The 13,095-nt window shown below is 42.9% G+C and overlaps 1 protein-coding gene across 2 annotated transcripts in view; it reads right to left on the reverse strand.

Moving 5' to 3' along the window:
* Positions 1–13,095, reverse strand: part of N4bp1 (NEDD4 binding protein 1) — a 44,990-nt gene that overhangs the window by 15,859 nt on the left and 16,036 nt on the right. For both annotated transcript variants that reach the window (XM_037206065.1, XM_028891815.2), the window contains exon 2: positions 5,503–7,190. In XM_037206065.1, coding sequence (XP_037061960.1) covers positions 5,503–7,190 — 1,688 coding nt within the window. The remainder of the gene's footprint in view (positions 1–5,502; positions 7,191–13,095) is intronic.

The following is a 13,095-nucleotide window of genomic DNA, read 5'->3' on the forward strand; positions in this document are numbered from 1 at the left end:
AATGATGATGATGATGATGATGAAGAAGAAGTACCAGGCTGAGAATGAAGCTCAGAAGCACAGCATTTGCCTAGTATATCTAAGAACCAAAGTTCAATTCTTACTGCCAAAAAACTTAGGAAATATTTGGTCTCAGTTAAATTGTAATCTAAATCGGTGATCAGAATGGCAGTCATGTCATGAAGTTACAAGTAGTAGCAAAAAGCCAGTAAAAAAGTGCTAGTCTTTTTCTCAGCAGCTCTTAGAGGAAGCCCACATGTCCAGAGCCCAGAGCTGAGGGTAGTTTGGTGGAACAGTCTAACTAAACTTACTCACTATGGAAACAGATGGTTTGTGTAAGAGCCAATCATCTCCACCTTTGGGACTGACTTTCTGAGATGATCCTCAGAACACTCAGTCTCCAGTGCCATGCAGCACACTGCCATCTGACCTCAGGACTTCCCAACTCAGAGTCAAGTCCCATCCCCATTGGCATTTCCTCTCTCAGAAAAAGAGTTACCTTTGATTACTAACTGTGGTGGTTTGAATAAAAATGACCCTCATGGGTCCATAGGGAGTGGCCTTGCTGGAAGAGGTGTGTGACTAGGGGATGGGCTTTGAGGTCTCAGAGGCTCAAGCCAGTAGTTTCTCTGCCTGCTTCCTGCAGATCAAGATATAGAACTCTCAGCTCCTTCTCCAGCACCATGTCTGCCTGCACGCCACCATGACGATAATGGACTGAACCTCTGAACTGTAAGCCAGCCCCAATTTAATGTTTTCCTTTATAAGAGTTGCTGTGGTCATGGTGTCTCTTCACAGCAACAGAACCCTAACTAAGGTGAATCTACATCTAATTAACTACGACTACGTCTTACGGTAACATCCCCCTTTTAACGTGTTGCTCTTAAACACAAACATCAGTAAATTGGAAGAAAAGTCAAATCCTCTAGAAATAATCAGTTTTCAAAACTAGTGAGTGGGCTGGAGAGCTGGCTCAGTGGTTAAAAGCACTAGCTGCTCTTTCAGATGGCTGGAGTTCAGTTCCCATCACCATCGTTAAGCAGTTCACAACCACCTGCAACTCCAGCTCCAGGGATCCAACACCCTCTTCTGACCTCTGTGGGTACCAGAACGCATATGTACAACCTCCCTGTACCCCCACCCATATACATAACTAAAAATAATGTTTAAAGTAATAAGGATAATAACTAGTAATAACTAGTCTCAGCAGTTTTATATATATATATATATATATAAAATTTATATATATATATATAAATACTTGCTGTTCTTAACTAAGTTCAGTTCCCAGCACTTATGCCAGGTGGTTCACAGCCATTTGTTACTCCATATAGCGCGTGCACACACACACATATTATATACACACACACAGACACAAACACACCCCATACAACAAACATATAAATAGATGCATGAAACAACTAAAAATATATACTAATAAAAGCTTGCAGGCTCACTTTAATAATCATTGTTTTTCAAAAGCAACAGCACTATATCCAAGATTTTCAGGAAATATGTGGTAGTCTTTTGTGTTGTCACGTGTCTGGGAAATGGACAAAGTGGAAGGGACCAGATATGTAAAACACCCTGTCATGGTCAAACAGCACCAGCACCGCTGTGCATTCTAATAGTGAGAGATTCTAGTTACTACTCCCAAAGTTGATGGATCAGTCGGTAAAGTGCGTGCTGAACAAGCATGAGGACTTGAGTTCAGATCCCCAGCACCCATGTCAAAAGCGAAGGTGGTGGCACACACTTGGAATCCCAGTACTGGTAAAGAGGAAAAGACAGGAGGAACCCTGGAGTCCCCTAGCCAGCTGATCTAGCCAAGTTGGTGAGCTCCTGGTCTAGTGAAAGACCCTAACTTAAAAACAACAAAGAAAAAAAAAACAAAAGCAAACAAAAAACCAAGGCGGAAAGCAGTAGAGTAAGATACCCAATATTAACCTCTCCTCTCTATATGCACACACATACACACTCATATACAGCATGCACACACAAACATTACCAGGCTCAGCCTTGGTTCTTCTGTGTTCTTATTGCTTGATCATCAATTTGAGAAATCTTTTCACAGCCTTAAACTCTGTGTCATCACTTAGCTTAAGAACTAACAATGAGGAACAGGAGCGGTCTTGGAATACAAGTACCCAAAAGGCTCTTACAGTTTTACTTAGATACATCTACGGAGCTGTGGGGCATTTGCTGGGTTTCCCCCAACAGAGCTGCCAGAATACAAAGAAAGACGATAATAGGCAGTACTGCTTAGAAATGAGGATACAACAGTTTCATTCCCTACCTTTACATTTTCAAACTCTGATCTTCCTGCCCTGCCCTTCTCAGGGCTGGGATTCAGGAAGGGGCCACCATGCCCAGTTCATATGGTGCATGGGACAAAACCCAGGGCTTCATGAATGCTAGGCAAGCATTCTACCAACAGAGCTACATGCAGCTCCAGCCCAAACTGCCAAACTTCTAATATCTAACATAGTGGCACTTTTAAAAAAAATTTTGACAGCAAAATGTAAACATATAATCAGTAATTTATTTTTTACAAAAGAAAAGCAAAATAATGCTTACACTTGTAAAAATCCACCCTGCTAGTCATGGTAGCACACACCTTTAAAGCCTTGCACTTGGAAGGCACAGGTAGGAGGATCTTCATGACTTGGGGGCTACATAGTAAGACTTTGTCTCAAAATAAACAGGCCAGGTGTGGAGGCACAAGCCTACAATCCCAGCGCTTAGGAGATAGACTGGATCTTTTGTGAGTTTAAGGGCAGTCGGTCTTCACAGTGAGCACTAGACCAGGGCTACATGAGACCCCGTTCCCAAACAAAAGATACACACCAAAAGCTGTCAGGCAGACCTAAAAGGTGGGCTGGAGGACGGCAAGCAAGCTTAAGGTACAGAGAAGACCAAACGGGGTCTTGCTTGCACTCTTGCAGCATGGTTCTACGCTACCCTATGGCTGTGGGCTTTACCATGGGCAAGGCCGGCGCAGCTGCTGCTGGAGGCATCTCACCGAGCGAGCGAGCACACCAAGTTCATATGGGACATGACCTAAGTGTGTGGCTTTGCTCCCCGCTCCCCAGTAACAGTGAGCTCTGGAGCTGCTCAATGTGGCCATGGACAAGCAGGTCCCAGAGTTCATCAAGAAAAGGACAAATGTGCATCCACCCACACCAAAAGAAAGGAAGAGGAACTGAGTGAGAGTCCTCACCACCATGAGGAAGGCACCACGAGCCGCCAAGATATAAGTCCCTTCTTTCCTCTAAGTAGTAAATAATTTCCAAAAACATGGAAGGTATCTTAGATATATTCTGAAGTACTTTCAGATGAAATATGTATCTGAGATTTCCTTTCAAGTCCACAAAGAGCTGGAGATGGAGCTCCGCAGAGAGCACGTGACTAACACTCAGAAGAGCCTGGCCTCCACCCCCCGACCACAGGGAAAATAAACAATACAACAAAAACAAATCAAACCACGTAACAGTGGGTTTAAAGTGGTAGGGAAGAGAGCAGACGGAACAAGACTGGTCCTGAACAAGCAATTGTTGAGGCTGAATGAGTAAATCCATGCAGAGTCACCATATATATTTATATTTCTTTGTAAATTTTAATGAAAGAAAAATAGCAAAATAAATAAGTAAGTAAAGCTGAGTTCAGTTCCCACATCAGCAGAGAGAGGCTCACAACTGCCTGTGACTCTGGCTCCAGAGGATCCGATGCATTTATCTGGCCTCTTCCAGCATCCGCAAACATGTGGAATGCATTCACACAAATGCACATGCAAATATAAAAAAGAAGAACAAATCGAGGTGGCTGGACAGATGGCTTGGCAGTTAAGAGAACTTGCTACTCTTGAGGAAGACTTGGGTTCAGCTCCCAGCACCCACACAATGGCTCACAACTGTAACTCTAGTCCCAGGGGATCCAATACCCTCTTCTGGCCTCCTTGGACACCAGGCATGCACATGGTGGGCATATGAACATATTTATTTCCATGCCTCGGATAGAAGCACGGGGGTGGGGGTGGGGGTACAGTAAGAGGACTGTGAGTCTGAATATAGCCTGACCAGTCAGCCTAGGCAACTTAGGAAGACCATCACAAAATGAAAAATAAAGAGAGTCCTGGGAGACAGTACAGTGGTGGGGCACTGGCCTCACTCATGTAAGGCCCTTGTCCAAACACGAGAACCAGAAAGAAAAGTCATAGGCATTCCTAAAACTTCAAGACATGAGTTGACCTTTTAGAATTCCTAGAAAGTGGTCATACAGACATTCAACAATAGAGAATATTAGTCTTAGTTAGTATCTATCTGTAGGAGTTGGGAGTGAGCTCAGCAGTTAAGAAAGGCTTGAATTCAGTTTCCAGCACCCCCATCAGATGGATCAAATCCACCTAGAACTCTTCAGCTCCAGGAATCGGACATGTTTTTCCAGCCTCTGTGGGTGCTGCATTCATGTTTGCAAATTGACTTTCAGACATACATATACACTTAATTAAAATAAGCTGGGTGGTGGCAGCTCATGCCTTGAATCCCAGCACTCGGGAGGCAGAGGCAGGAGGATCTCTGTGAGTTCAAGGCCAGCCTGGTCTATAGAGTGAGTTCCAGGACAGCCAAGGCTACACAGAGAAACCCTGTATGTGTATCTTGAAAAAAAAAAAAATAAAAATAAGTAAGTAATAGAAAGAAAGAAAGAAAGAAAGAAAGAAAGAAAGAAAGAAAGAAAGAAAGAAAGAAAGAAAGAAAGAAAGAAGCCGGGTGGTGGTGGCTCATGCCTTGAATCCCAGCACTGGAGAGGCAGAGGCAGGAGGATCTCTGATTTTGAGGCCAGCCCAGTCCACAGAGAGAGATCCAGGACAGGCACCAAAAGTCTCATGCGTTGAATCCAGCACTGGAGAGCAGAAGCAGGAGATCTACTGAATTTTGAGAACAGCCAGTCCACAGAGAGAATCAGACAGGCACCAAAACTACACAGAGAAACCTGCGAAAAAACAAAAAATAATAAAAATAAAAATAAAGAAAAACAATGTGTGTGTGTGTGTGTGTGTGTGTGTGTGTGTGTGTGTGTGTGTGTGTGTGTTTAAGATTTCTCACGGAAGCCAAGAGAAGAAGGACTACAAGTCAGCAGCTAGCCTGGGCTACAAGAGACTGTCTCACAAACAAAAGGCAGCAGCAAGCAGCCGCTCCACTCTAGTATTGGGAATCTAACAGCGACACAGATTTCAAAGTCTAATTCATTTACAACTGTATCCTATGTGCCAGAGCAAGGTGTAATGCGAAAATACAGTCTATACAATCTCCTACCCACAGGAACACGGTGAAGCAGAAGCTTAGAACTTCAGAAGACCAAATGCAAACCTTTCCAACCAGCTGGTTCTGTCTCGGGAAGAATACAGATCCACTAGAACACACAGAGCAGTCTACACACACGTATGCATGCACAGACACACAATTCTTAGAGAACAGGGAAGAATAACTGGCAGAGTGGACTTACGTAATTGCAACATTACTCCCATCTATAACAATATGCTTCAAATCTGCTCTCCCTGGTTCATTTTTTAATTCCAGCTTGTATGGTATTTTCAGGGTATCTCGAAATCTTTGAACACCCGTAACTGAGGAATCGATATGATCAGAGGATCCTGCCAACCGTGTATCAGTAACTGAAGGTAACAGCTGGGGCAGCGGCATCGGTGGGGAAAGTGGGGGATAATTTGGCTTAGGCTGAGGAGAGCTACAACAGCCAGAACGTTTTTCACTGGCAGACTTCATATTATTTGGAAGCAAGGGTTCTGCTTGCTGCTGAAGACCATTTTCAGGAAAAGCTGGGCTTCTCTGTTGGTGACCTGCGGCTCCCCTCGAAATGAAGCTGACTTCTTTAGGACTGGAAGAGGCAGCAGAGGGCGAGAGGCCATCAGTCTCAAGATCTACATTACAAGTGTAGTTCTGGTTTGAGCCCCACATTTCATGTTTCTGTCCTACTGGCACTGTTCTGAAAGAATTAATTCTGCAATTTGAGGTACACGGTTTGGGGTCTTTGAACGGTAACTGGGAAAATCTTTCCACTATATCTTGCTCTGTGTGGCTCTGTGTTTTCTTTGGAGTAGAATCTGTTGTGAGCTCATGTGTGCTGCTCCCAACACCCGCACTTCTGCTCTGCCCAGCATCTGGAGCCACAGTGCAAGGTGGAAATGCTCTGTCTTCTTGGAGCCTTTTGTTCTCTTTTTCAATTTCCTCTAAGAGCAATAATGGTTCTGTAGAAGGCCCATACTCCCTAATGACCTTCTCAACAATCTCTTGGGAATAGCCCATGGTTTTAAAGAAGTTTACAAGGATGTTGTACTCCATTTCTTCTGTAGTGTCTTTTCCATCAGGGCTTAGATTTGTAGAGTTAGAAGCAGCATCACACAGGTCAATGACTTCATTTCCAGCTGATGTTTTACCATCATGCAAAAGCTCCCCTTCTAGAACATTCTCTAAGGAAAACTGCTTCTTGGTATGCCTTTCTTCCGTATCAGAAGACCTCCTCTTATGACCAACCCTGTCTTCGGAAAGTGCATCTTCATCTGGACTTAGACCATTTACTGGAACAAAGAGCACATCTGGAGAGCTAGGAAAGACTGTGTCCATTTGTTTTGTAAGCTCAGAAACAGGGGTCCTAGCTCCACTCCTGGCATCTTCCTGTAAAACAATTTCATCTCTAGCAATACTCGGTCCTGTGGCAGCATTCTGCGTCAACTCTGGTGGCCGCATCTCTCCAATTTTAATGACTTCATCATCTTCTGTTTCAAACAGATTCTCTTCACCTCGTGTGAGACTCAGTAGTTCTTTCTTCAAGGAAGTAGGCAAAATCAACAAATCCATTGTATAATTGTCTGCATGGGCTTCAACAAACTGTCTGAATTCCCGTTTGATTTCCGACTCTTTCTGACTACTGGGCAGGTTCTCATTATTCTCAAAGAGCTTCACAAACTGCTGAATATGACTCCTGGCCATGACCACAGCCTCAGCACTTCCTCTAATGCCAAGAAGCCCCGTATCTAAAATGCAGAGGTCAGCACAAGTATCCTGAATTAGGCTCTTTAAAAATAGGCTCTGTGCCCCTACAAAAATGCAGTGCATGGCCTTCGGGTAGCATTCTCTTTCTTCCAGTTCAGGCTCACAGATCCCTTTGATATATTCCTGTAAAGAGAAGACAAAATTAGACAGATTTACCAGATTCCTTAGTACAAGGACCTACAATAGCCAGGTTGACTTTTTTTTTTTCTTTAAATCATTAAGCATATTTATAATCTGGAGTAAAATTCCTTGACTTCAATTAAAAAAAAATTACAGCTCTGAACTTCTGTGTGTTTTGGGATGGGGGGCTGTTCGTCTGTTTCACTCTAACTATTTAATCATCTTTGGAGGAACTGAAACTTTGTATAATCTACAGAGTGGGAATGCATAACCTTTTCACTGTGTCTTCCACTGTGATCTTAGGGGCTTGCCTAGCTACACACTGGATAATCCCAAGGCTGGATTCATTTACATCTAAAAGACATCTCCTGCTACCCAGTCATTTATCACAAGGGGGGCATAGCACCAAGATGAGATCATCAGATCAGTGAGTGACAAGAGAACACCACTGGTTTACAGATACAACAAAAATGATCACCCTGCTTCCAGGTTCCTTGAAGACATTTAGGAACAATAAGATTCAAGTATAACCAGAACACTAGTAGGATTTGCCCTGCTGCTACTGAAGAAGGCTTTAGTAGGATTAAGCAAGGGAACTAGTGAGATGGGTCAGCAGTGGAAGAACTCGCTGTCAGGCCTGATGATGACCTGAGGACCCACATGGTAGAAGGACAGAATCAACTCTGTGACCTCAACACACACGTTGTGGCAATGTACACCCCCACAGCCCCCAATCACCTCATAAATGTAGTAAAATTTTTAAGAGAATTAGTTTCTTTAGCAAGTGGGTTGCTACTAGAAACAAAAAATGAGTCAAGCAAGTGAACACACAAACACACACACACCCCAGTGAAACACATTTGTTAATATACCCACCAACTTTAGCTCTGGAATGTGTTGGTCTCAAATTCCAAAAATACTGCTGGTGTAGACTTGCTCAAGTTACCCAACCAAACGAAGCCTGGTTTCTTCAACAGCAGAGGTAAGAATAGTGCACTCATAGAGGGTTAGGGGAGTTAAAGTCCTTACAAGGCACCTTGTCACACGGCGAGACTATTACCCCATGATGAGTGAACTGCACAGACCCTGGTGAAGTAAGATCTGACCTATACTTTCAACTGAGATTAGAAAAGCGTCACAAAAGCAGCAGTATTTAAAAGCTCTGCCTGTGAAGCGCCAGTCAGGAGTTTTTCCAGCTTGAACTTAATATACACTTGCTGCTTATGACCACATGCCTTCAGTTAGAATCCACATTCAAATATATATACCTAATCTTTGTGCATTTAGAGTTTAGAATCACAAAATCTCTGAGTAGATGAAACAGTAGAGATGAGGAAATTCCCATGCAAATAGTATGATACATTTCCAGGCTTTCACTGCTCCTATGAGTCTTGACTGTACTGGGGTTTGTAGTCTTGAGGATGAAGCACAGGAGTCTTGTCTTTTTAATAAGCATGATTTTCTACTTTTGTTAACAAGACAATTTAGTTAAACCAAATAACCGATCATCTTATGTTGTGGGAATTCTGCCGTTCGGTACAATGACTAATGGAATGGTGTAGTTTAACCCAATAGGTGTGGTCTTCTCTGAAGATACTGACCCTTTAGGAACCCAAGGTGGGGGTCATTCTCTCTCTATTGGACTGTAGAGGGACTTGCTGAAGCCACAGAGGAAGTGAGGCTTGGTGACCTTCTCCATCGCCCATTGGGAGCAAACAGCAGGAGTAGGTGACAGATGTGCCCCAGCGGGAACAGCAGGACAGCTGTTACTCTGGTGGACTCTCCTTTCCGACCTGTAATCATTGTGCATGGATTCTGTCTATTTAATAAAGGTAGCACATTTCCCCAAGCCTCTTTCCATAGTTTTATCTTCCGGAATATCCAAGCAGTGCTAAATACTGATGCCAGCAGCCTTAGAGCTCCAAGTGGGGTCTGGGGATGTGGCTTAGCTAGTAGAATGCCTGCCTAGCATGAACCAGGGCCCGAGTTCAACCTTGTTACCATAGAAATCAGGCATGGTGGTGCATGTCTATAATTCCAGTACTTAGGAGGTTGGGGCAAGGGGACCAGAAGTTCAAAATCATCCTCAGCTGCACAGGGTAAAGGCCAGCCTCAGCTACATGAGACCCTAACACAAACAGTTCTCTTTCCAATTACTACAACTTGTTTGAACTTATTCTATATTTACATATGGCTTTAAAAATATTTTTATAGGGGCTGGAGAGATGGCTCAGAAGTTAAGAGCACTTGCTGCCCTTCTAGAAGACCCAAGTTTGATTTACAGCACTCATGTTGGAAGGTCAAAACAGCCTGTAATTCTGATTCCAGAGGATGGGACACCTTCTTCTGGCCTTTGTGGACACCTGCACGTACATTTGCATACACCCACCTCCCTACCACATATACATAGATTGAAAAATAAGTTCTTTAAAAGGAGAAATTATTTTTATAAGGCACTTTTACTTTATCTTCAGCTAATAGTTTCACAAGAACTAATTTTTTAAGGTAATATGCAGACTGCACTCCATCTAACCTAACCACATCTGTATGATGATACCATAAGAATCAGAACATCTGCATTGCATATGAACCCGCAGATCTAGACTAGTACATCACATGGTTTTATAAAACCATTACATTGTGTCAATGTTTAGAATTATTCTATTACCACAAAGATTGCCTTTATCTTGTTATGGTCACACTTACCACTCTACTTTCAATCTCCTAATAGTCATTCATTTGCATTTGTTTTCAAATTCAAAGTTTTGTGACATTATTAATGCTATGAAAATGGAATTATACAATATTTGACTTTAAACATTTCAGCACATGTAAAGTACTGGTCTTTCAGTGCACAGGCCTCACTGGCCCCCACCACCTTTCTTACTGTAGCCCTCTACCCCCACTGGCCTCTGCCCCCCCCCCACACGCCTGTTTAAATCCAGGGTCGACATGAGAACCTGTGATATTTATCTTTTTACCCACTTGCTTCCTAGCCTCCTCTCCTACCAAGCTCCCTTAGGTCCCTTACTCTCCTCTCACCCCATGGCCCTAGGTCCTTTCTACTTTCCTATTTTAAGGTTGGATAAATGCACCCCATTTCCTCTATCCATTCATCTGTTGATAGGCACCTAGGCTGGTTCCATAACTTAGTTATTGTGAATTCTGCTGCAATAAGCATGGATGCAAGTGTGGTGATGGTGACTTTTCACTCAACATGATGCTCTTAAAACTTAAGATGTTGCATCTGGAAGTGGTGGCTCATACTAGAGACTGCAAAGAAGGGAGACCAAAGCAAGACTGTCATGAGTTTGAGGCCAGCCTTGGCTATACAGTGAGACCTTTCTCAAACCAACCAAACAAAACAGCATAAAGAAAAATAAAACTGCTAAGAAGAGTCATGTTCAGGTTTTCATGTGAGCTTCAGCTCTCTAGGATCAATGCTGAGGGGACATGGTAAACACGTACTTAGTTCCCAAGAAGTTACCCAACTAATTTTAGTTTGCTACACATTTTACAATACCTCCAAAATGTATGAAATCCAGTTTCCCCCAAAACTGTCCATTTTTAATAGTGCTAGTTTCTATTTTTGACATCTCAGTAAGAATATGGTATACCTTATCTCAGTTCCCATTTTCCTCCTGATTAGTGACCCTGATCATCCTGCCTCATGCTAGCTGTCCTCTCCAGTGAAATGTCTTATTCTTTTGTCTGTCTCTAATTGGACTGGTTTTTATCATTAAGTTTTGAGACTTCTTTCAACATTCTAGTCTTCTGTAAGAAATGTGGCTTCCAGGGGCTGGAGAGATGGCTCAGAGGTTAAGAGCACCGACTATTCTTCCAGAGGTTCTGAGTTCAATTCCCAGCACCCACATGGTGGCTCACAACCATCTGTAATGAGATCTGGCGCCCTCTTCTGTGTACATAATAAATAAACCTTTAAAAAGAAAGAAAGAAAGAAAATGTGGCTTCCATCTGTTTTATAGACATCAGTAGTCATCTTCCCATATCTTCTCCACTTTGAGACAGGATCTCATGTAGCCTAAGCTGGTCTCTAGCACACCTGGTCTACATGGAGCTGGAAACGGAACCTATGGTTTCAGGCATGCTAGGCAGAAACTATTAACTGAGCTACATCCACACATTCTTCTTTCCATTATCTATGAATTAACAGGGTGCTTTGTGGTTGCAAAAAAAAAATTAATTTTTAAGAAAGCGCCATTCATGTCTTCCTTAAGCTCCAACTCGCTCCATTTCCCCTACATCATCTTAAACAGGTTTTATATCTGAGAGCCGAGGCTTTAGCTCAGCAACAGCATGCCTGCTGAGGCAAGCACAAAGCCCTGACTTTCCTTTTCAATATTGGATGAAGAAGGAAGGGATTTTTTTTCTCTAAAGACCACACACACACACACACACATACACACACACACACACACACACACACACACACACACACACACAGAAGTCTGGACACGAGCTGCTCCTCCAGGGGACCCAGGTTCAGTTCCCAGCCCCCACCAAACAGCCATGTTACTGGAAGGTGTTTACAGAGCACTCTGTCCAACAGCCCAAGTAAGTTCTTCTCAAGAACCCACAGAACTATCAAGATCAACCTTATGCTGACCGTGAAACAAATATCAACAAATTTAGAAGAGTTGAAATCATGTAGAATGATCTCACCACAAAATAATCAAACAAATCAGTTACAGACAAGAAAAATTCCCAAGTGATTGGGAATTAGAAACTAAATAGCACCCTTCTAAGTAACTCACAGGTCAGGGGGATTTCCTTTTTCTGCTCCTTTCTTTGGAAGGGTTTGCATCTTCCAGACGTGAGTTCGTTTTTATCGTGCTGGGATGAAGCCAGGGCCTTAGTCATGCTAGGTAAGTGTTCTGCTACTGAGCTGCACCACAGCTCCCATAGGGAAGTCTCTCGGGAATACACTGAACTAAATGAAAAAATATGAAATATCAAGGCACAACTGGAGCAGCACTGAAAGGGATATTTATTTATATTTCACTGGCTTTTCCAAGAGTCTCAACACAGCCCTAACTGACCTAGAATTCACTATGTAGATCAGCAGGTGAGCCTTGAACTCGGTGATCCCTTCACCTTTGCCTTCCTGATGCTGGGATGACAGCATGGACAGCCAGGGACAGCCATGCCAGCTTGAAAAGGAAATTTGTAAGACATAAATGCACATATTAGAAAACAATAAAGATCGGGTATGGCAAACTCACACCTGTAACCCACCTTAATGCAGCATTTAGGAGGTAGAGATGGGGGACAGACATGAATTCAAGGACAGCTGGGGTATAGCATGAAACCCTATCTCTGCCTCCTGAGTGCTGGGACTACACTTGGTCTCCATGCCTACCCACCTTTTAATGGTTCCCAAACTTAACGTAACTAAAGCTCTAGCCACTGAGCCATGTTCCCATCCCCCACATGTATAATTATAATATGCCAGGATAAAGATTCTTGTTTTGTTTTCTTCCTGCGCTGGGAACCAAAGTGTGAGACTTGTATGCATTAGGTAAGTGCTCTACCACTGAGCTACATTCCCAGACTTCATTTATTCTTAGATCCTTTCTTCTCCCACGTTTTCCAACAGCTTCCTCATATTCCATGTGCATCATTAAAAACCCAGCATATGATACATACTTTTTGTTTTTAGCAATCAAACTCAAGTTGAAGAACTCAGGAAGAACAGGTGTGGTAGTATAATCCTAGTCTATAATCCCAGCACCAAAGAGGCTGAAACGGGAATTTCGAATTTAAGGCCACACTACTAGGCTATACCATGACACTTCACATGAAAAACAAACAAACAAAACACCATAAAAGGAGAAAGTAACCAACTGCATTTACCCAGGCGTTTACTACTTCCATGGAAACTTTAGCA

The sequence above is a fragment of the Peromyscus leucopus genome, chromosome 5 (genome assembly GCF_004664715.2).
Source record: "Peromyscus leucopus breed LL Stock chromosome 5, UCI_PerLeu_2.1, whole genome shotgun sequence".
Classification (NCBI taxonomy): Eukaryota; Metazoa; Chordata; class Mammalia; order Rodentia; family Cricetidae; genus Peromyscus; species Peromyscus leucopus.